This window comes from Pundamilia nyererei, unplaced genomic scaffold, assembly GCF_000239375.1.
Source record: "Pundamilia nyererei isolate P.nyererei 1_Seehausen unplaced genomic scaffold, PunNye1.0 scaffold00144, whole genome shotgun sequence".
NCBI classification, from domain to species: domain Eukaryota; kingdom Metazoa; phylum Chordata; class Actinopteri; order Cichliformes; family Cichlidae; genus Pundamilia; species Pundamilia nyererei.
Genome location: NW_005187545.1, coordinates 214091 through 235601, shown reverse-complemented (window position 1 = coordinate 235601; position 21511 = coordinate 214091). Strand labels below are relative to the sequence as shown.

The 21511-nt window shown below is 38.7% G+C and overlaps 3 protein-coding genes across 6 annotated transcripts in view; all 3 read left to right on the top strand.

Moving 5' to 3' along the window:
* Positions 1–3516, top strand: part of LOC102198365 (protein tyrosine phosphatase 4A3) — an 8189-nt gene extending 4673 nt beyond the window's left edge. For all 3 annotated transcript variants that reach the window (XM_005744415.2, XM_005744416.2, XM_005744417.2), the window contains 5 exons: positions 1267–1398; positions 1562–1654; positions 1750–1880; positions 2105–2179; positions 3223–3516. In XM_005744415.2, the coding sequence (XP_005744472.1) occupies positions 1303–1398; positions 1562–1654; positions 1750–1880; positions 2105–2179; positions 3223–3340 (513 nt within the window). In that variant the 5' untranslated portion in view covers positions 1267–1302 and the 3' untranslated portion in view covers positions 3341–3516. The remainder of the gene's footprint in view (positions 1–1266; positions 1399–1561; positions 1655–1749; positions 1881–2104; positions 2180–3222) is intronic.
* Positions 3517–5235: 1719 nt separating this feature from the next.
* On the top strand, positions 5236–18477 carry zfat (zinc finger and AT hook domain containing). Of its 2 annotated transcripts, none has more exons than XM_013913670.1 (24): positions 5236–5463; positions 6150–6308; positions 6513–6674; positions 6854–6982; positions 7217–7330; positions 7414–7536; positions 7631–7710; positions 8425–8507; positions 8681–8755; positions 9875–10023; positions 10136–10227; positions 10395–10543; positions 11287–12199; positions 12666–12792; positions 12928–13160; positions 13296–13377; positions 14573–14692; positions 15589–15762; positions 15901–15989; positions 16464–16602; positions 16846–16952; positions 17719–17806; positions 17927–18024; positions 18110–18477. In XM_013913670.1, the coding sequence occupies exons 1-24, from the start codon at positions 5445–5447 to the stop codon at positions 18302–18304; spliced, it is 3699 nt and encodes a 1232-aa protein (XP_013769124.1). In that variant the 5' UTR covers positions 5236–5444; the 3' UTR covers positions 18305–18477. The 2 variants fall into 2 exon arrangements, with proteins under 2 accessions (XP_013769124.1, XP_005744471.1); XM_005744414.1 differs by having other exon boundaries at positions 18104–18477.
* A 298-nt stretch (positions 18478–18775) lies between these two features.
* mtbp (MDM2 binding protein) overlaps positions 18776–21511 on the top strand; it is a 45655-nt gene continuing 42919 nt past the window's right edge. The window contains exons 1-5 of the mRNA XM_005744509.1: positions 18776–18984; positions 19311–19391; positions 20132–20205; positions 20576–20718; positions 20841–20899. Of these exons, the coding sequence (XP_005744566.1) occupies positions 18918–18984; positions 19311–19391; positions 20132–20205; positions 20576–20718; positions 20841–20899 (424 nt within the window). The 5' untranslated portion in view covers positions 18776–18917. The remainder of the gene's footprint in view (positions 18985–19310; positions 19392–20131; positions 20206–20575; positions 20719–20840; positions 20900–21511) is intronic.

The window sequence follows — 21511 nt, the reverse complement described above, 5'->3', positions numbered from 1 at the left end:
GTTTTGAGCTTGACCAAGTGCATTAAAATGAGGTTCAGCATCTGGGGTGGAAATGCAAAGGAGAGACCCATTAACCGCAAATGCATCCGAGAGCTCTGGAATATCTTTGCCTTTCTTCTCACAAAGCTCTTAATTTTTCTCTCAGGTCCCATGCAGTACTCTTCAGCACTTTACCCAGGCTGAGCTACCCAGCAGCTGTGTGGTAGCCTATGTCACCATATTCAGTTTCATGCTCCTGCAGAAGTACAACAAACTGTCTTTGATTCAGTCCTCTTGCCCTAATGAAGTTAGCTATTTTAGCTACATCAACAATGTGGTTAATTTTCAGCGCTGAGTTTACACTGCCAATTTGTGTCATTTAAGCCCCGGCCTATCCAGACATACAGTTACCTGTGTGAATAAATCATTCTCTATCGTAGTCCCTCTGCGAGAAATCACAAAGCTGGTCTTGACTGCTCCATCCCTGGATGTGTAAAGCTTGGTTGCTTTTGCACCTTTACTAGCAAAGCATCTAGTGTCTGTCTTCATTCTGCATCAGTCAATTTCCTGTGTTTTTCTGCATGTTTAGGCTCATAATGACAATTTAAATTGTTATCCTTAAAGCCAGCAATCTGCTAACCACAAACTAAGAACACAACTTTATCTCTGATTTTAGTAAATAAATACTTTTTTCTTTTTTCCCCTCAAACACACATCTCATAAATGTTTGCTCTGTGAAGTTTCATTCACATACATGCACATATGTACAAATGTAAATAAAGAAACAAACAAAAAATGTAGCAATCACCTTTCAAATAGAAGCAACAAAACTGTAATGTGATTTCCAATAAAATAATTTTTTTTAAATGGGAGAAAATGAATGACGTATACCTATTTATATCTTAATTCTAATTTCCCATTGACCACATGGGGTGGATCAGGGAAACCAAAGGGCCCAGGTCTGCATTAATAATACATTCTACTGATCACATTATGATAGACCTACAACATGGACTAAAGCTGCATAGGGTCCTATTCTTTCTGGATTACCTTGTGGGAAACCCCAGTGAAACCCAAAGTTGAGCTTTAGTATTTTTGAAAGTCTTTATTACAGTTCAGCCATTAATATTTACATCTTATCATACTATTACTGGTGTTTTTTCTTGCTTTTACTAGCAAGAAAAAGCACATAACACATAACATTACATAACCAGTCATTTCTTGGCATTTTTTTATCCATATTCTACAAAAACAAAATGTGAAAAAGATGACTTCTGGTTTTTACAGGGGTTACACACGCAAGAATTCTTCACACTGGTCAACATGAATCGCCCAGCTCCAGTCGAACTGTGCCACAAGAACATGAGATTTCTTATTACACACAACCCAACAGATGGCACACTCAGCTCCTTCATAGAGGTGAGAAATATATGTGAGTATGTGTGTCCTGCAAGGGTAGACAATATTATAATGACAAGCGTAATAAAATTAGGATATTACCTGCATGCTTGTTTCCCTCTGTGATGTCTGCTTGTGTAATGTGACTTCAAAAAAAGTTTTTTCCTCACTTTACCACTTCCAGGACTTGAAGCGATATGGTGCCACAACAGTGGTCCGAGTTTGTGATGTCACTTATGACAAAACACGGCTTGAGAAAGATGGCATTACAGTGGTGGTAAGTTCAGAAACACACACCTTTAATATGAATATTTACTCATTCTATGATCAAATACAGTACACCAGACAGCACCTGTTTGGCCTCTCTTTTAGGACTGGCCATTTGATGATGGAGCCCCGCCACCCAGTAAGCTGGTCGATGATTGGTTGAATCTGCTAAAGAAGACATTTCAGGAGGATCCAGGAAGCTGTGTGGCTGTTCACTGTGTGGCTGGATTAGGGAGGTAGGAGACATTTAAAGTAAAAATTTAATTTAAAAATACAGAGGAAGACAGGTGTGTGTGCACACATATAAGTTAGCATCACTGGACAATAACTCATATGTTTGATTTGGAGTGCTTATACTAAAAACTATGACTTAAATATTTGCCAAGAAACAGATAAGCAGAATTGATTGGACATGTATAGCCTAAAACATGGATTGTGTTGTATTTATACGTGCACACAGGGCTCCTGTGCTTGTTGCTTTGGCTCTGATAGAAAGCGGAATGAAATATGAGGATGCTATTCAACTCATCAGACAGTAAGTATATCCTGTGTCATATTGAGGATAGTTTTTCTTTCCTTTTTTTCACTTAATGAAACTATTTCAGAAACCAGAGTGGTCTTATATACTCTATATCAGGGGTGTCAAACATGAGGATGGGACCAGAATCGCAAGTAGTGCATCAGGCCCACTACATGGATTTAAAAAAAATGTGAAAAAGGGCGTCAATTCTGGAATCTTTTTACTCTATTTTCAGAAGTTTTACAGCTTTTGTTTTTGACAAAGACCCCCCCAAACACCAAAGTAAACATTCCACTACAGTAAATTACTACATACCAAACTTAGGAGGTCTGCTTTGATGGTGGACTTTATCATTTTTTAACTCCTGGTTTGAGAACTAATATGTGAAAATGATTTTGCTCTGTGATTTGTTTTACTGCATCATGGGAGGGTTAACTGTTTTGAGGGCTGAAATTGTCCATCGAAGGCAAAACATTTTCTGTTCCGTGCTGTAAAAATGCTTTTATTGCTATGGTAATGGATGGTAAATGGACTAGTTCTTATATAGCGCTTTTCCACTCTTCTGAGCACTCAAAGCGCTTTACACAACTTGTGCATTCACCCATTCACACCCATTCGCACAAGCACTGACATTCACACACATTCATACTCCGATTAATGCATCGGAGAGCAATTTCAGGTTAGTATCTTGCCCAAGGATATTTGGCATGCAGACTAGGGGAAGCCGGGAATCGAACCACCAACCTTCTGATCAGTAGATGACCTGCTCTACCACCTGAGCTACAGCCACCCGCTATAAGTTGGGCATTTTAACACGGGAGCCTATGCTGATTGAAAGTAGCTATAGAAAACAAGAACTGGTAGGATTAAGTACACTTTTTCTATCATAACCTAGAGAGGAACACAATGAGAAATGCAACACAAAAAGGTGACAGAAAAAGACTATTATACTTGAAAGTACAGCGTGCAGTGGAAGATAAAAGGTGTCTGTGAGCTTCCTGTATTTAATGAACCTCTAAAAGCTTTTAAAAGTTCACAGCATTGTGTTTGTGTTTCAGGAAGCGTCGTGGAGCCATCAACAGCAAACAGCTAACCTACCTGGAGAAATATCGATCTAAGCATAGGCTCCGTTTCAAAGACTCCCGCAAACACAAGAACAAATGCTGCATCGTATGAACACATGCACACACACACACGCAGGCACACACACAGAGACATTTCTCAGGAATTCAGCAGTACAAGGCTTCAGTCATTGTCACAAATACTAAAAACAGAGGCGTCAGTGCCCATGTTGAATCTTAAAAAGTTTTTCTTCTTTGTTTCCCTTTCTTTTCCTTTAATATGTTTTTTTTTATTTTTGCTTTTTTGCTGTAAACAAACAGCTGCAGGATGGATAAAGGACAGGAAATCATTTTAAAAAGTGTTATAGAGGATTGTTTTTACAATATAATTCTGCAGGGAATTTAGCTATGAGGTGCATGAGCCACATTCAAATGTTCAACCGAACAAGTCCTGAAACTTATACAGATGTGGGGTGAAACTTTGATTCTGTTGTCCCTGGTGACTGGTTTTCAGCACCTTAAGTCTGACCCGACTTTAATGAATGTTTAACACTATCAGGATATAAAATTGTAAACAGTTAAATTTGTGTTTCTTTTATTTTTTCTTTCTTTTTGGGCTTAAAAACCCTTAAAAACATGTTTTTTAACTATTTGGAGAGACTAAAATTTTACACACCAACAAATCAGATTTAATCCAAGGGTAATCTTAGCCTGAGTATTAGTCTCATCCTAGCGCAAATGTTGCTGTGCATTATTAAATTATCCAGTCTAGTTTAAAGTTTTATTATTTTCATATGTATTGGTGTGGAGTTTATTTCAGTTGTATTTTACCTGAATGATGCATGTAAACAATCACTTTGAAAAAATCATTTAAAAATCTGTTTTTGATGATGATGATAACAGAGCATGCACTTTTTATGCAAAAAGTAGAGTCCTTATGACAGTCTCTTTTATTGTAAAAGCATCTTCAACCTGAATTGATATACATACATTAAAATGCATGAAAAACTAAATGGACAATGAAATAGGCAGAGGGTGTAAAACTGAAGTTAGGAGAAGGGAAAATGTTAATAGGATCTAGCAACCCTTTGATTTACAATCTTTACCTGAAAGCATTTTAAAGCAAATGGCAAATATTTTCTTGTTCACATGACGTGTGTGCATATTTGTTTGCTTGTGTGCGTGTGTGGGTATATGGGGCGGCCTCTATACATTGTTTACTACTGGGGCAGGCCTGAGCTGACACTTTTTTATGTAAAAAAAAAACAAAAAAACAAGCTGTAAATGATAGTCTGTAAATTTTTTGCATTGTTTAATAAATGTTATGCCATTATCTTTGTATGTAGTGCGTGGTGTTTGTTGTCAGTGTTTGATTACATCATGTAATAATTCAAAGATTCGCTCTTCCTGGCAATTTAGCTGTTGCTAATAAACGAAATATATTGCAGACAAATTCAAAACACCAGAAACATTTTTGTCAAATATTCCTTAAATTCCTGAAATTATTAATTAGTCTGCACTTTTGATCTACTTTGACTATGAGTGCGTTAATGAGTCCTAAATAGTAAAAACAACCACCTTTAATTGCTATGAGCTCTTTATGATTGACTTAACTCTCACTTAGAGCTTCTTCTATTCTTACATATTATTATGTTCAGTGTCTCTTTATATAATATCCATACCTGTAAACAACATGATGGCTTACTAGGGATATGTTGTGAAACACGTTTTTTTCTTTGACAAATATTTTAAAAGAAGAAAATGAAGAAACAAGGAAACCTAAGTATATTTACTGTTTTTGTACAATGACACATTTCTGACTATATTTGTATAAGTATATGATAAATAGCACAGAATCTGTAACACGTTCGTTTTTTTTATCTCTAGTCTTTTCGAGGCCCGAATGTGCAAGCGAACAGCCAGGGGCGCTTTTTGGTCGCTTCTATCGCGTTCGGTGTGTATGCACCGAACGCCTAAACGCGCTGCTTTGCGCTGCAGTGCGGTCCTCCTGCCACAGAGGGCGATGTCTGTTACAGTGCTGCAGCTCCAGCAAACTTCCGCTGGCCTGAAGGATTTGTGCCGCAGATTCGACAGAAATGTGTGTCTTTATTCAGTAAAAAATAGACTCTAAATCACGATTTAGTGAATAAATTTATTCGCATATAGGTTCTGGCCTGTATATAAATTAGTATTACTTCGCTCGTTGGTCGCAGAGGGAAATGGATGGACAAAAAGCAGGTAAGAAATTTGGCTAGCTTCAACTCGAATATGTTTTTCGGGTCTTCATGTTAACTCGGGCCAAATCAAAATAAACAGACGTGCATGGTTAAAAAAAAGGGCACCGTTTCATTTGGCGTTTTTTAATATTATGCTCAAACTATGGACACTATACAGAAAGAAAAGTACAAATAAGCTACAAACCGTAACCTGTTACGTTAACACACAGTGTCACCTGACTCCACGGTCAATGTAGTTCCCATACTTAAATCAGCATTAAATGAGAAATTATACACGTGTACTTTACTATAGCAATAATTATCATAGAAGTTAACAATGTCTGGTTAGACGATCTGGTTTGTTTGGGAGTGGCTTTTAAGCTATTGTTCCTGTAATAATATGTTTCATTTGAGGTGGATTGGGAGTTGAGAGAAAACCGATTACTTGTTTGTTATTAATCTTTTTACATTTTCCAGCAGATTACATACATGCAGCATATAACACGGTAAAATTAGCCAATATCCACCCCACAATTTCTCATATTGCCGCAAATTTTATCTTCTCTGTGCTACAAATATTAGTTAATTAACACATAAACCTCTACGGTTCACTTGTTTATATCAAATCAAGAAAAGAAAACCCACGACGAGATCAACTTATTTAACAAAAGGCTCTGGATATGCCACCTTTTCTCTCTGTGTCCCCAGCTGGTTCTGTGTTTATGTGTCGCCTGTGCAACGTCTTTTCTCCAAGTCGCTCCCAGCTACTTGCACATTGCTCCCAGCTGCACCCTCAGCAGGAGCCTCTAGATGACATCATTATTGCGCTGCAGCCTCTTGTGGCAGATCCTGTGGAGAAGCTGGCAGGTCAGAGCACCACCACATCACCACTATTACTATCACCTGTAAATGTTTTGACTTTTGGCTACACAGACAATGATTGCAGAATAATGTCTTTGTTGATGCTGTTCTCTTAGGTGGATGTGTTGCAAGAAATGAAAAAAAAAAAAAACCCGAAAAAAACCAGTGCTGCCTTTTTTTTAACTGTTCTGTTGGATTATTGGCCCACAGAGACCCCAGTGAAGCGAAAACGAGGAAGACCAAAGGGCTCTACGAAGAAGATGCGCACAGATTTGACAGAGGGCACGGCCATTTCCAGCCATTCTCCAGAGAATAACTCCAGAGAAGAAAAGAGAAAAAAGGAGGAAATTCAACAATTTAGTTCAGCAGAAGGTGGTATTGTTGCCTTATAAAATCAATCTTTTGTTACCTGGTAGTACTGGTCTGCAGACTGCTAACTGATTATATTATTTGGATAGCTGATTCTTGTTTTGTATTCCTGATTAGTAACGTAGCTTTGCTGTTACTAATCTGTGGTACATATGTTTTTGTAATAATGTTTTTTTTTTTAGTACAAAAAAATGATGGGATATCAGGCCTGGAATGTAGACACTGCCATCGCTCATTCAGCAACAGGCGTCAAATCCTTAAACACATCTGCCTAAGAGAAGAGGATGAAGATGCAGATGAGGAGGAAAATGGTGAGGAATCAAAGGGCACAAATGTGAAATAATTTATCGGCAGGAAAGGAAATCATCTGCGGCAATGCCTGCCGCAGATGATTTCAAAGAACAGTTAGTTGGAGAGCATGCTAGAAATGTTGCTTGAAGACTGTTAAATCTTTCCACAGACACACACTGAAGATGTTAAAGTAGATCTAGTTACTGTACCTAACATTTGAAGTTTATCAATTTAATACACACAATAATTTTCAGGGAGCATCTCTGGTACAGCAGAAGGTGAGGGAACGGAAAATGTGGATCCCGGAGGAGTTGATCCAAACCAGAATAAACACAACCAGACACAATCAGGACTTGATCGAGAAAGCAGTAAGATCATGATCGTAGTTTCTTAAAATTAATCATTATTGGAAGAATAATGATCTGATCTATTTTTTGTTCTCTGTTTATAGAAGGGGGAAACTCTAGATCCTTAAAAACCAACCACAGTTGCATCTCCAAGGAAGGAGGCCAAGCAACAGGAAACAAAAAATCTGTTATCAGTGTTGTTCTGACAGAATATGAAACACTTCCAGGTTGGCATTAAAGCGGTATTTAAGCCTGCTTTTACTTTCTGGCTAAAAATGCAGTTTTATGAATAACTATAATACTTCACTTTTAATTCAAAAGGTGTTTTTAAAATGGTTCCTGTAGAGGAAGGTTCAGCAGAAGCAGAATCTGGTTCTATCAAACCTCAATCTCAACCTCAGGTAAGTGCTGGAATGCTGTGGAACAGCGAAGAGTCAGTTCACACAGATTTTAACCCCTTAAAGCCTGAACCATGGAATTGCCCAAATCAGTTTCTTAAATGGAGTGTTTATCGAACCTTCTGACAAATAAAAAAATAAAATATAGTAATTTGCATATATAAATTTTAATTTGTATCATATTTGCCACATCCAGCTATTTTTGTAATTTATTCCTAAAAAATGTAACGTGCAATTTATTTTGTTTATCTGGGGGTAAAACTATTACACTGATTATGTTTCTAGGAGTCCTAAAAACTTATGTATTAAATACATTACATTTGGCTTTAAAGGGTTAAAATATGTTTTTTTTTTATGTACAACAAAGTCTTCTAACAAAGTTACACAGTTTAATTTACACATGGTTTGAGACCTCTTCCTTTTGTAACCATGTTAGCCACGTGGTGTTTTGATTTTATGTTGCTCATAAAACTCGAAATTACACAGAAGTAAAATTCCATTCTGTCCTTTAGAAACACAGGATTGTGCACAGTGTTTACATTATACTTACTTTCTGCCGACATCTCTATAACCTGTTAACAGTGTTTTTGTTGCAGTGAAGAAAGTTTTAGTAGTTCAGCTGAATTTGAACTCGTGATTCTGTCCTAAAAAAGATACCGTGTTTGTTGTCCAAAAGTATTTTGTGACATTATTATATTGATCTTTCTGGACATTCAGCACTCTGCAGTCGTCCAGAATGAGTCACATGATGTTGCAAGTGAAGCCATCACAGATAACCCTCAAACAGACCAGGAGCCAAGGTAATTAATAAATTATTAAACCAGAAGATTTCTTGTAAGTAATTAGAAGTCAGTGTAATTGATTTTAGGTGAAATAGTTGGTTTGTGAACATTAACAATCTTTTACAAGATTTTTAAGTTTCTGGTTGTCGCTGTGTGACCTGTCAATGTTTTGTTTTGTTTTCTATTCCTAGTTCTAATCCTACCACAACAACAACGACAAACAGCAGGGGCTTCCAGGAATGTTCTATCAAACAAGATGCTTCCAAGTACTTTTTGAATATTTTAATATTTGTAGTTGTATTTTCACTCAAATGTTGTTTCTTCATATGTGCATCATGTGAAAAAATAAGCGCACCCTTACTGCCTTTACAGAAATTAAGAAAGTAAGTAGCATCCAGGTGCTGCTAATCAAATTCACTTGACTGTTCCAGAGCAGCTGAGAATAGTTTTAAGGCCAATTCCAAACAATTTGTCCATCATTCTACAGAGAGAAAGATTATTTACAAGTATACAAGACAGTTATTAATCTAAGCAGGAGTGGGCGTCCCACTAAATTATCCTAGTATTAGACCACTACATATAATACCTTGCAGGCCTCAGTTAGCATGTATAATATTAAAGTTCATGAAAGAACTTTAAAAAATGGAAGCATGGATTAGGTTACATCTTTTGTAATAAAGTCCTTAGGACAGACAAAACCAGATGCAACATATTATCAACACACACACAGCTCATAGCATGGTGGTGGCACTATGATGATTAGAGCTTCTTTACAGCTGCATGACTTTGCAGTCATTGAGTGGACTCCTCTGTATACCAGAGTATTGTAGAGGCCATCTGCCCAAAAGCTAAAATGTGCAACAGATTAATGATCCCAAGCACAACAGCAAATCTATAACAGAATGGCTGAAAAAAAAGAATCAAGGTGTTGTAATGGCCCAGTCAAAGTCCAGACATCATCAGCCCGACTAAAATGCTTTGACCGGATCTTAAAAGCACTGTGCATAAATGAATGCCCGCAAAACCTCAATAAACTAAAGTAACGCTGTAAAGAAAAAGAGGGCAGAATTCCTTTACAGTGATGTGAGAGACTGTTAAAGTCCTACAGAAAACCTACTTCAAAAATTACTTCAAGTTATTGCAGCTAATGGTAACTACAAAATGCTGGCTCATGGGGTGCACTTAATTTTTCACACGGCAGTATAGACACGACTGTATGTGGATTTTATTTTACACAGTTTTTAGATTTGGGGCTACAGTGTAGCTAAAAGCTTCTTCTTATGTAATATGACAGAGGTTAGGTCCACCCTGTTTCACCATGATATCAACAGGAGTGAAACTGATCAGCTATGAGAAATGTAATGTTGTCACCTGCTGTCTTACAGTTTGCCTCAGAGCCACCTGAAAATTTTTGCCTGTGAGTTCTGTAACAAAATCTTTAAGTTCAGACACTCACTGGTTGCTCACCTGAGGACACACACCCAAGAAAAACCGTTTCAGTGTCTGCACTGTGACTACGCATCGGCCATCAAAGGTAAATTAGTCTATAGATTTCAGGATGGCTGCGTAAATGAATACAAAGTTGAAGTTGTAGCATTAACTGGAAAAGGAAGAGTTGCACTACTTACTAGATTTGTCCTTTAAAGCAAACCTGAATGTTCACCTGAGGAAGCACACTGGAGAGAAGTTCAGCTGTCAGCACTGTCCTTTCACCTGCCTCAGCCCAGGACACCTCAAGGTGCTGGCATACTGCTCTCAGTAGTCATATTGTTACATGCTGAGTATTATTAGCATTAACACACAGGCTTCAAGATATTAAAGTTCTCTTTTGACCGTGTTAGATATACTGAATATATTTTCAGTGTGAAGCTGCATGGTTTGTAATTTGTGTCTCTGTGGATGCAGGTCCATATAGAGCGTGTCCATATGAAGGTGAAGCAGCACTGCGGCTTCTGTGAGAAAAAGTACTCTGATGTCAAGAACCTGCTGAAACACATGGAGAAACGACATAATCTAAAAGATCCCACTGTTTACCAGAGCTACCAACAACTGAGGTTTGTCCTGCTGAAGAGGTTTTCAAACTGTGAGGTGCTCCTCCAGGGAGGTGGTGCGTGAAGTGTTGAATGGGGTTTATAGCCAAAGACAGAGGGAAGAGTTCCTGATGCAACAATACGTTAATGTAGCTCATTGTAGATACACTATATTGCAAACGTATTTGCTAGAGGGACATCCCGTTCTTAATCCACAGAGTTTAACATGATGTCGGCCCACCCTTTGCTGGTATAACAGCTTCAACTCTTCTCTGAATGTTTTCCACAAGGTTTAGGAGTGTTTATGGGAATTTTTGACCAGAAGGCCTGGCTCGCAGTCTCCACTCTAATTCATCCCAAAGGTGTTCTATCAGGTTGATGTCAGGACTCCATTCAAGTGCTTTCACATCAAACGTGATCTTCATAGATCTTTATTTGTAAAAGCTTGATTTTATATGCCTGTTGCCATGGAAGTGATTGGCACAGCTGAATTCAATGATTTGGATGGGTGAAGGAATACTGTGGGCAATATAGTGTTGTTTTTTTTTTTTTTGTTGTTTTTTTACTAATTTGGCTTGTAATTAATTGCAAATGATCTTTGCGAGTCACAACACATGCATTTTTTTTTTTTTAAATTTGGGTGAAAAGGGGGAAAATTACTTAATTTTGTCACTGTCAGATTTGGAAACTCTGATCTTCGCTGATATCTCTGACTGTTTCCTGTGACCCTGCCTTTGTAATCTGTTCCTTTTGTCTATATAATCCAGGTTAAAAACTCGCCAGGGCCTCAGACAGCTGCTTTACCACTGTCACATATGTAACCGACGCTTCAAAAACCACCTAGAGCGAGAGCGCCACATGTTAGTCCATGGGCCTAAGCGTCCCTACGCTTGCCTGCTCTGTGACCATGCCGTGACCAAGATGGTTGCCCTCTCTGCTCATGTCAGGAAGCACCTCTTCCTGTACGTGTGCTCCGTGTGTAACGAGAAGTTTGTCAGCTCGCAGAGGCTGAAGAGTCACTTGACAGAGTGTCACCCAGGACTAGATCAAGAGCAGACCTTCACTGACTCCATCAACAGCAGCTACTATTTGGCTCAGCCTGGAGGAGACATGCTGGGGAGTGAGGCGAGCATGGACACACAGGAGTGCCGGATACCACAGGAGAGAGAAGAAGACAGAATACGAGAAGAGGACGGACAACATGGCACAGGGGGGAAGGAATGGGAAGATGTGGAAAGAGAACAGCTGAGAGAAGAGAGAGAGCAAGAGAATGAAGAAGAACAGGCTAATAAAAATCCCGCTGAAAGTTTAGAGGCAGTGCCGCTGATAGATGGAGAGATGGGAAAGGAAGTAGGAATAGAAGAGAGAGAAGCACAGCCAACCTTTAAAGACAGACAAGAAGAAGCAGCAGCAGAGAAGATGTCACACATTAACACGCCAGACTCATGCAGCTCTGCAGCTGAAAGACTCAAAGAGGACTCGCACACCTTGTTATCACAAGAGAACATTCAAAGTCCACACTTAGAGGCTGGGACTCAAAAAAATGGACACGCACCTGCTGAGAACACACGCACATCATCTTCATCATCATCATCAGGAACTATAACCCCGTCTGATGCCAGCGCATGCACACATTTGTCTGCAGGTCCAGACAACAGCCAGGCTGCACAATCAGAGGAGGTAAATGCAAAATTATAATATGATTTAATTCCTAATGAAAATATTTCTTCTTTAGATGTTACCTCGTTTATGTTTTATATTTACACAAACGAGGAAGCACCTCCACATTAGCTGTATTATTCTTTAAGATCACAAACCAATATTACCAAGAGAAAAAAACACATTTTGTATTTTTTTTTTTTTAAATGGTGAAAACAAGTGTAGTTTTACTGGGATTAGATTCCTTAATCTGGTCGTATCCTTTTCCTGTTTGTATGACTTTAAATATGTAGATAGTCCTGCTTAATTTGCCAATGCAGAGATTCAGTTTGAAGTAGCGTCCTCTGCATGAGTGCTGAGCAATAACTATTTTATAGTGTGTTTAGTTCTCACGATAAATCATCTCCGATAAATCACTCATGGTAAGAAGACAAGCATTTTTATCCAGTCTTATACCCAGGTTGCATTTGTCCATTTCTGCTGGTAGGTTTCAGAGGGTTCCCATCACAGCGCATTCGAGCAGGTGTTTTCATCCCTTCAGAAGACTCAGCTCAATATGGAGACTTTCCAGCGGCTTAGGAAAATTTATGGAGAACTAGAATGTCAATACTGCGGTAAGACAAATAAAAAAAACAAAACTCTTTGAGTAGATTGGATTTGCTTTGTCCTGCTTTTTTTAATATTCACTTAACTGTAATTTACTGTTAAATACTGTGTGCAGCTCCTAATCACAGTTTTGTGCCGCACAGGTAAACTGTTCTGGTACAGAGTCCACTATAACAGCCATGTGCGCACACACACCAAGGAGCACCTGCATTACTGCTCAAAGTGCAGCTACTCTTCCATCACCAAAAGCTCTTTAAAGCGACACCAGATCCAGAAGCACAGTGGCTTGCTGCTGACTTGTTCGAATCCTGACTGCAAATACAGCACGCCTGACAAATACAAACTTCAAGCACATATGAGAACACACAAAGAGCAGGTAACTAGCCTGAGCAGACCAGTTCCTAGTGATAGGTTCTTAATATGTGGTGCTGTTGAATTTATACACTGAGGCTTAAACAACTAAAAATGATTGCTCCTTCAGCCTTTCCTTGTGTCTTCTCTTCAATTACAGGGGAGGAGTGAGACGTGTCCTGTCTGCCATCGTAATTATCCAGAGCACAGACTAAAGCACCACATTAAAACATCACACCCTGGTAAAGAACACACAAGCATTGCTGTGTCACTACAAAAAACAATATAACTCATTCTTGTTTGTTTTTATTTTAAAGCAGATTCAGATCTGTCTTTTTAAAACTGCCAGTATTACCTTTTGCTCCTGCCTCACTAAATCCAAATTGTATTATTATATAATTATATATATTATATTATTATTATAACTTTTTATTGGGCACGTATTGTGAGCACAGTCAGTCAGGTAATTTTATATAAAAATAATGTTGCTTTCATAAATACACAGTGTAGAATGGTCTTCCAGCAAACTGATGTGATTTCATAAACTTAGTTTTAATCTATTAAAAATACACGCGGCACTGATTTGTGGAAGCTGCCATGTTGGCCCACCATCTTGAAGTGGCTGAGATGGACGGGCGATGTTCCACCTACTTGAGTTTTATGTGTCTGGCTAGAGACTGTCCACAGACTGTCCACATACGTAGTACGGCAAAGATGGAGGAGAAGAGCTCGTAGGCATTTCTGTCCCATGGTGGCAAATTTTAAGTAGTGCCTCCACCATCAGACTCAGGATATGCAGGATGATGCCTCTGTTTAATCATCCGAGAACCCGTCCCCTTCATCAAAAAGTAAAACAACTCAACTGGGATCCGGATAAAAACCTCATCCTCCCCTTCCGCACGTTAAGCCTCATTTTACGAACTCAATTCAGAGCTCTAACACACAAAATATCCCTAAATATGCTTATTTATTCCAGATATTAATTGTTATCAGCAGATTAAACGAGCCAACTAAACAACAACAGCTAAGCTATGCGTCATAAACTAAGTTATGCCAGCTAATGTTAGGCTTGAGTCTCTTAAAAATCACACTTTCCCTCTGATAAGTAGTTTGATTATACTGAACAAGAACTTTTTCACTGAGTGTCCGAGTCCAACAATGTTAGATCCACTTCCAAGAAACTTTCCCTGATGCTGCTTAACAGCAACAATTGACTGCAATCTGCTGACATCTACTGGTTAGATTTTACACCCCGGACCTTTAAATGATCAAAGTGTAGCAGTTGCTTTCAGCCAAAGCTGTCGCACAAGGCTAAAATAAATAAATAGCAAAGCTAGTTTCTGTTGCTAACCTTCACAATATTTTGATGCCCATTAGAAATTTGCCATCTTGTACATTTACTGCATGTTTCTTTGTTTGCATGGATGTTTTGGACAGACACTCTTCCTATACAAAGTAAAGGACTGATGGTGCAGCGTGCAGAGAAGTGCCCTTACTGTGACTCCTACTTCCTAAAGAACAGCAGTGACTTTCAGCAGCACATCTGGGCCCATCAAGGTCTGATAACGCTCTGCTCTTTAAAGCTGGCGACACGCACACAGCACAAGTCCTCAGCACATGTGGGCGAGCACCTCTGCACAGAGTTTTACTGTATCATTATTTTTGAAAGCTGAGTTTCCATCTGTCCCTCTTCCTCCTGGCCGTCGTCCAGAAGAATGAAGCAGACTGCAAATACACACGCAGATGTTGTTGAAGGAAATTGGCCCATTAGTCAAGTTACTCTTAAAATGATGAAAACAAAAACAAGCAAAATTGTCCATGTGTGATGCTGGCAAAAGAAACACTTTAATGGCTATTTTTCTTTTGCACTGGTCTCTGCAGCAGGACTTTTTGTTCTGCAGATGTTTTTTTTAAGGTGAATGAGATTGCTAAAATTACTTTAAGACTGAAGAATATGTCCCTGCTCGGCTGAAGCTGCTTAATATATACAGCCTGTTCATATCTGCTGTAGAATATAATTTTGTCTTGAGGAAGCAAATTGCTGTACTCGCTTGATTTGATAAGTTTTTTCACCTCGCCAGTTTATAAAACAACAATTTTCAAAAAAGTTTATCTGGCTTTATTTTCTTTTTCTTTCTTTCTATTCTAATACTTGGCTGATCACCGATGGCTGCACCGTTTCAACAGTCACTCGTAAATACAATTGGCACCAAGTATCCATAAAATATCCACTTTAGGCGCGTATCTCTTAAAAGTTCAGGAGTAAAAACATTTTCCTGCTGAGATTTGCCGTTTATGGCTTAAATATAATTTGATTGCATTTGCAAACAAAGATTTCCATGTTCAAAATGTCTATTTATTTTTTGCTTAATAATTTAATTTATTTGCTTAATAATCTTTTCTGCTGGCAGCTTGTTAAGTGTGTGTTTGTATGTTGTTGTCTGTGTGGGTAGGTTTGAAGCCATTCGTCTGCAACGTGTGTGACTATGCAGGTCGCAGTAAAAGCAACCTGAAGACTCACATGAACCGACATAATACGGAGAGACGTCACCTCTGTGATCTGTGTGGGAAAAAGTTCAAATCTAAAGTCACGCTGAAAAGCCACAGACTGAGCCACACAGATGAAGGTATGCACTTTGTTAAAATGACATTATGTATTTCTTTAATATTATAATTTAGAATTAATGATAACTTTGCGTATGTCACAAATGCTCTTAATGACCAGTGATGATAAATGTCACAGTGTTTACTTTGCGTCTGTCCAGGGAAGCGGTTTCAATGTTCAGAGTGCGACTTCACCTCGGTCTCTAAACCTTCCTTACTCAGACACATGGAGCAGCACGCTAAATTTAAGGTCAGATTACATCTAACCTTACCATCCTCAGTTTTATTATTATTTATCTTTTAGCAGAATATAAATAGAGCGACAAACCATCAGGGTCCGTGATTCCAGCTCAAATCAACACGGGCCTTTTATGATACAAAGTTTCAACACCTATAATGATTACTGTGAGATTTTAGCGTCATTTATCAAATATCAAAGAAGAAAATATATACTAATAAAAAAAGAGTAGAATAAAGAAATACAGATGGCTGAAAATAGTGTAGCAGCCGTAATCCATACACCAAACTCCTTGAACCACAAAACTTTCATGCAAATCTCAAACGGTCGAGCAGAAAATGTTCTAAAAGTTGGTTGATTTCAAATGAAATGACCCATCAGCATTCTGTATTTAAAAAAAACTTGCTTTAGATATGCTGCAACATTTTACCCAACAAGAGAAAACTAGAATTAAACAGCAGCACTAACATGTGTTTGTCTCTGTAGCCGTTTCGTTGTGCTCACTGTCACTACTCCTGCAACATTGCTGGCGCTCTGAAGCGGCACTACAATGTGAAGCACCCGGATCAGAGATACGAGAATGCCGGACCCGGATTGCCAAACCCTGACGCCCTGAAACAGCAAGGTCCTAACTCTGCTCTCCCTCCACTATGTCCAGGAACCTTGATTATTATTAATTAATATATAATTTCACTGCAGCTAGACATTTGTAAAACATTTGAATACAGCGTTGACATTTGTTTTCTCTTGGCACGCTCTGGTTACTACATTGTCTGACCTCTGTCATAGCTGTAATTGTTGTCTGACTTAGAGTATGTAGGGTTTCAAACAAAGTGTAATATAGCTCTTTGTGTGTGCTTATGTTTAGGAGGTATGAAGTGTCCCGAATGTGAATTTGTTTATGGCACAAAGTGGGAGCTGAACCGTCACCTGAAGAGCAAACACAGTCTGAAAGTGGTAGAAGGCCCTTGGGAGGTAAACAAATACACAAGATACAATGATAATAAAATAAAGCTAGCTGGGTGTGAACGCTGAAGTGTGTGGACTGGTAGCCTAGAAAGGGTATTCTGTTTATCCGGATGTAGAGTTTACTGTAGAGAAACGGGGCCCGGCGAGCTACTGTAGCTCTTCTGTGTTGTGCCATCTGCTTGATCCAGAAGAGAAGACTAACTGCTCCATTAGTAAGACTCTTTGGTTATTGTTTTGGTATCAGGAATATTGGAACAGATAATTTTCTCTAAAAATCACGTCTCTGTGGCTTTCAAACCCCAAAACCTACTACGCCAAAGAACTGGTCTACCCCAAGGATTGGGTCCCCCGGCACAAAGAGAGTAATGTAGTGCAGGTAGTGAAGTACCTGGAGGATTGCTGTGAATTATACATTGGGGAAAACAAACAGCCTCTGGCTAAGAGCTGCTACTTTCACCCAATTTATGCTTCAGCAGGAAATCTACTACGTAACTTGATCTGACACTGAAGAGGTTACTTAAATGAATGAGAAAACATTTCTCCCACATCCAGATGAACAGGATTTCTATACATGAATGATTGAGCATGCATCCAAACATAGAATGAAATTTTATCACTTATTTACCGCTGTCCTGTTTGGCTAAGTAAAGAAGGTCATCCACACCATGTTAGCACCTTAGTATCCCATAGCTGTAGAATGTTACCATTGGATTTATTTGTAGTAACTAGAAACTAACTTATTATAATCTCTTCCTTGTGTATGAATACGTAGGTGGGAGAGGAAGTAGAGGCGCAGTATGTGTCTGTGGAGGATGAACAACACCTGTCAGGGGCAGCATTAGCAACCCTGCAGGACAACGGTAAAACCTTCAAGAAGCATCAACAGCTTCAGGATAACTGAAGCTGTTTTATGTGCTTATAATGTGCGTTTACCTATGTCCTATATAACACTGAATTCATTTAGTGCCTTTTCTGTTCAGTTAACATCCAGCAGATCACTGAGCTCAGTTCAGAGACTCAGGATGCTGTCACCTCCATGGTCGCCATGGCTCCAGGCACTGTAGCTGTTGTACAGCAGGTGAGCGACAAAACATCACCGTGTAAGGAGGTGAGATTTTACAAAATGGCAAAAAGTTTATGTTGAGCTGTGTCTGAAGTTGCAGGTGGCCGACGAGCAGGAAGTCGGTAACTGCAGCAACCAGCTGATGGTGGTAAACACAGAGGGGGCCCTAAATGGTGACCAGGTGATGGTGTTAGAGGAGGGACACAGCCTGGAGGCACTGACAGTCCTTACTCAGGGAGACGACACACACCACTATATTGTCTACGTGCAGGAACACACTGTAGAAATCAACTAGTGTTTTGCTACCATTTTACCATAATGTACCAATAAACAGTAAAATATGGATTTAGCAACATTTTCAACACTTAGTTACATATATTTTTCAGACAGTAATGAAATTAAGTGCAATACGCCTGTGATAATGTGGTATATTTTGTACTAACAAAGTATATTTTAATAAAATCTCTTCCCTTGAATGTGCTTGCTTCATTTCATCAAATTTAATGACAGGCTCATAACATGGTGCAATATACTGTATTAGAAATACCACAAAGCAGACTTCCCAGTAAACACCAGGTAAGAAGAAGGTGGAAGTCAAAACCACAGATACCATTCTAAAATGAAAATAGTACCATGCAAACTGATTCATGTGTGATTTATTCGCACATTTATTTGTCGCTGAACCGCATTAAATATTATTAATTTACCTAGAACGGCTCTAATACAAATGATGTAGTTCCGTCTCAGTCCAATAGATGGCGGTGAAGAGCCTTTTGAGTGCTAACAGTGCATGTTAGTTTGCGCAGAAGAAGATGAACTGGTGGGAAATTTGACGCGAGTGTTTTTCTATTAACCGAAAGAGCCCAATAAACAAACAGCAATCCTATATTTACTAATATTTACTGGAGATGGACCGGTATGTTTTAGTTATATCTTTTTGCCGAACTGATGACGAGTCGCCGGATGGTTTTAAATGTAAGTTTTCATTTAACTTGGAAACATGTAATACTTCCTCTGCCAGTACCTTAAAAGTGTGCAGACTTAGCCCGTGTTAGCTTTGTAACTGTAAACTTCGTCTGGCTGAGCTCTTAATATCGTCCTGACTTTGTTAACCTTTGTTCGTATACGTTTGTGTTTCACATTTTGTTTGTAATCACGATGGTTATCCGGTCAAAGAATTTGAAGAGTGAACTATGCTAGCAGCTTTTAACAAATTTGCTACTTGTTGTTCTTTTCAGTCTTAAATAAATTAGAAATCCGCTTGTAATGAATCCTGACAGCTCAGTTTTCACTGATCGCAGGTTTGGAGCCACTAAAGCAGATATATGGCAGACTCGTGGACATCTCCACTCAGGAGTCAGAGAAGGTTTCTGTGTTTCCAGGTACAGTAACAGATAGAGCAACTATCTAAGTTATCTATCTATTGGTTCTAGATACTGCACATTAATCACTAATCAGCATCACTGTAAATGTTCAATTTTCAGTGGTCATTTCTTGGCCAGATGCTAAATTGGTCATCAAATCAGTCATAAAGGAACACCGTTTAAACCTATTTACGAATACATGAGGCGAAAATAAGATAAAGCTCAAAAGAAGTAGTAGTTTGCAAAATAAAACATATGCAAAGCAAACAGTTTATGTAAGACACTGTTGCATTGTCAGAGCTTCTGAATAGCAAAGTATTCTAGAGTCAAATGTGAATCCATCTATCTGACAGCTGAAGTTTGGCTCAAATTGGCTAATGCAACAGGACAATGATCCCAGGCACAGCATCAAATCTGCTTCCTCAGAATGGTTGAAAAAGAAAAGAATCAAGATGTTGCAGTGGCCCAATCAAAGTTCAGACCTCAGCCTGGCAGAAATCCTGTGGCAAAAACTTAAGAGAGCTGTGCATGAAAAATCAGTGAACTGAAGCAACATTGTAAATAAGAGTGGTACAAAATTTCTCAACAACCATGTGAGAAAAGATGAAGTTATTGCTATTAAAAGTGGTTCTACAAGTTATTGAATCGTGCGTTGTACTTAGTGTTTTACAGCTGTATATACTTTAGTGTTGTATCAGTGTTAAGACAGACCAAGTTATTTCCCTTCCTTACATCTTTCTCACTGCATGTTTTCCCAGCTTGTTCTCTCAGTGGCAGCCCGTCAGCTCGGAGGTGGTACTTTGCTGTTCAGGCTTGTCACGGAGGTGCACAGGTGAGACACTTGGAAGATTCAAGAGCATAGATATGGTGCCTGTATATACAGCTTTTTTTATGTGTGATGCTTTAAATTGTCACAAGTTGTCAAAGTCTGCACCAACGTAGCTATTGTGTCATTTCCTTTCTTACTTCTTACTTATTAAATACAATATCAGCTTTACAACAGTTTTATTCATCTTTGCAATGGCAAGTTAGGAATTGGTACAGAATGCCTTTATTAAAACTGCAAAAGCACTTTATGCTTCATACTTAACCACATTGACACACATTTGACAAGGAAACAATGCAGAATTTTACCTTTCAAACTGTTAAGTTGTGAATAAAGAATTCTGTATTTAGTTTAGTAATTGTCTCTTGTTTGGCAGTTTTGCACCTCTAAATGGGAAGAGTTGAGCCTTCACAGATGTGACGGTGAGGAGGAGAAACCCACTTCTTTGGAAGCTTGTTTGGGTTCTCTGAAGAACCAGGAGGCACTGGACCAAAAGGCTGATGAGCTGACACTGACAGAGTGAGATGATAATAATGATAATGTCTGCAGTTATTGTCCGTAACAGGGATTTGCTCCATCTGTGCATTCAAGAATCTGCGTGACAGTGACATGTCAGCTCATCTGTTCTCAACTTTTAACAGGCTGATGGAGGAGGCTGCAGAGGGACTGCATGTGCTGTCAGACAAGCTTCCACCTCCAGGTACTGTTATCCAGTTAACATTGGTTACTTTCTATACTTATATATCTTCCGCCTTATAATTTTTATATAATTTGCTTGCAGTTTTGAAGCTGTTAACTTGGATCTTATAAGGCTTTTACTTAAAAAAATAAAAAATCTAGTTTGAAGATTTTTAATCCACAATGCTTCCACACAGCACTTCTCAGGTGACTTCGATGATTACCTTTAGGGCGCAGTTCGCCACTTCAGTTTCTTCCATTCTGCATTAAGAAAAAAAAACAAAGATTGGCTTGTTTTACTGATGGGAAAAAAGAACAAGAAGTTTGCTGCACAAAATAATTTCTCATGGGGCGATTGTGTCTTAGCCAAATCAAGGAATTAAAACTTCTTCTTAAAAGAGTGCTGTCGAATTTTAAGCAGTTAGATTCTGAAAATCTGCCTGCTGCAACCTTGTGGAAAAGGTTGCCTGCTGTACTGCATAAATCTGTGTTCACCAATGCTCTGACTTCTTTGCAAATCTCCCTCGTGAAGTGTTTTCTTTTTTGTTTGTTGTTTTTTAAGAGAAGGTTTTTTGGCACACAGTCTCCGCAGGAGTTCAGAAACAGTTACCCTCTAACTTTAGTTACCCTGAAG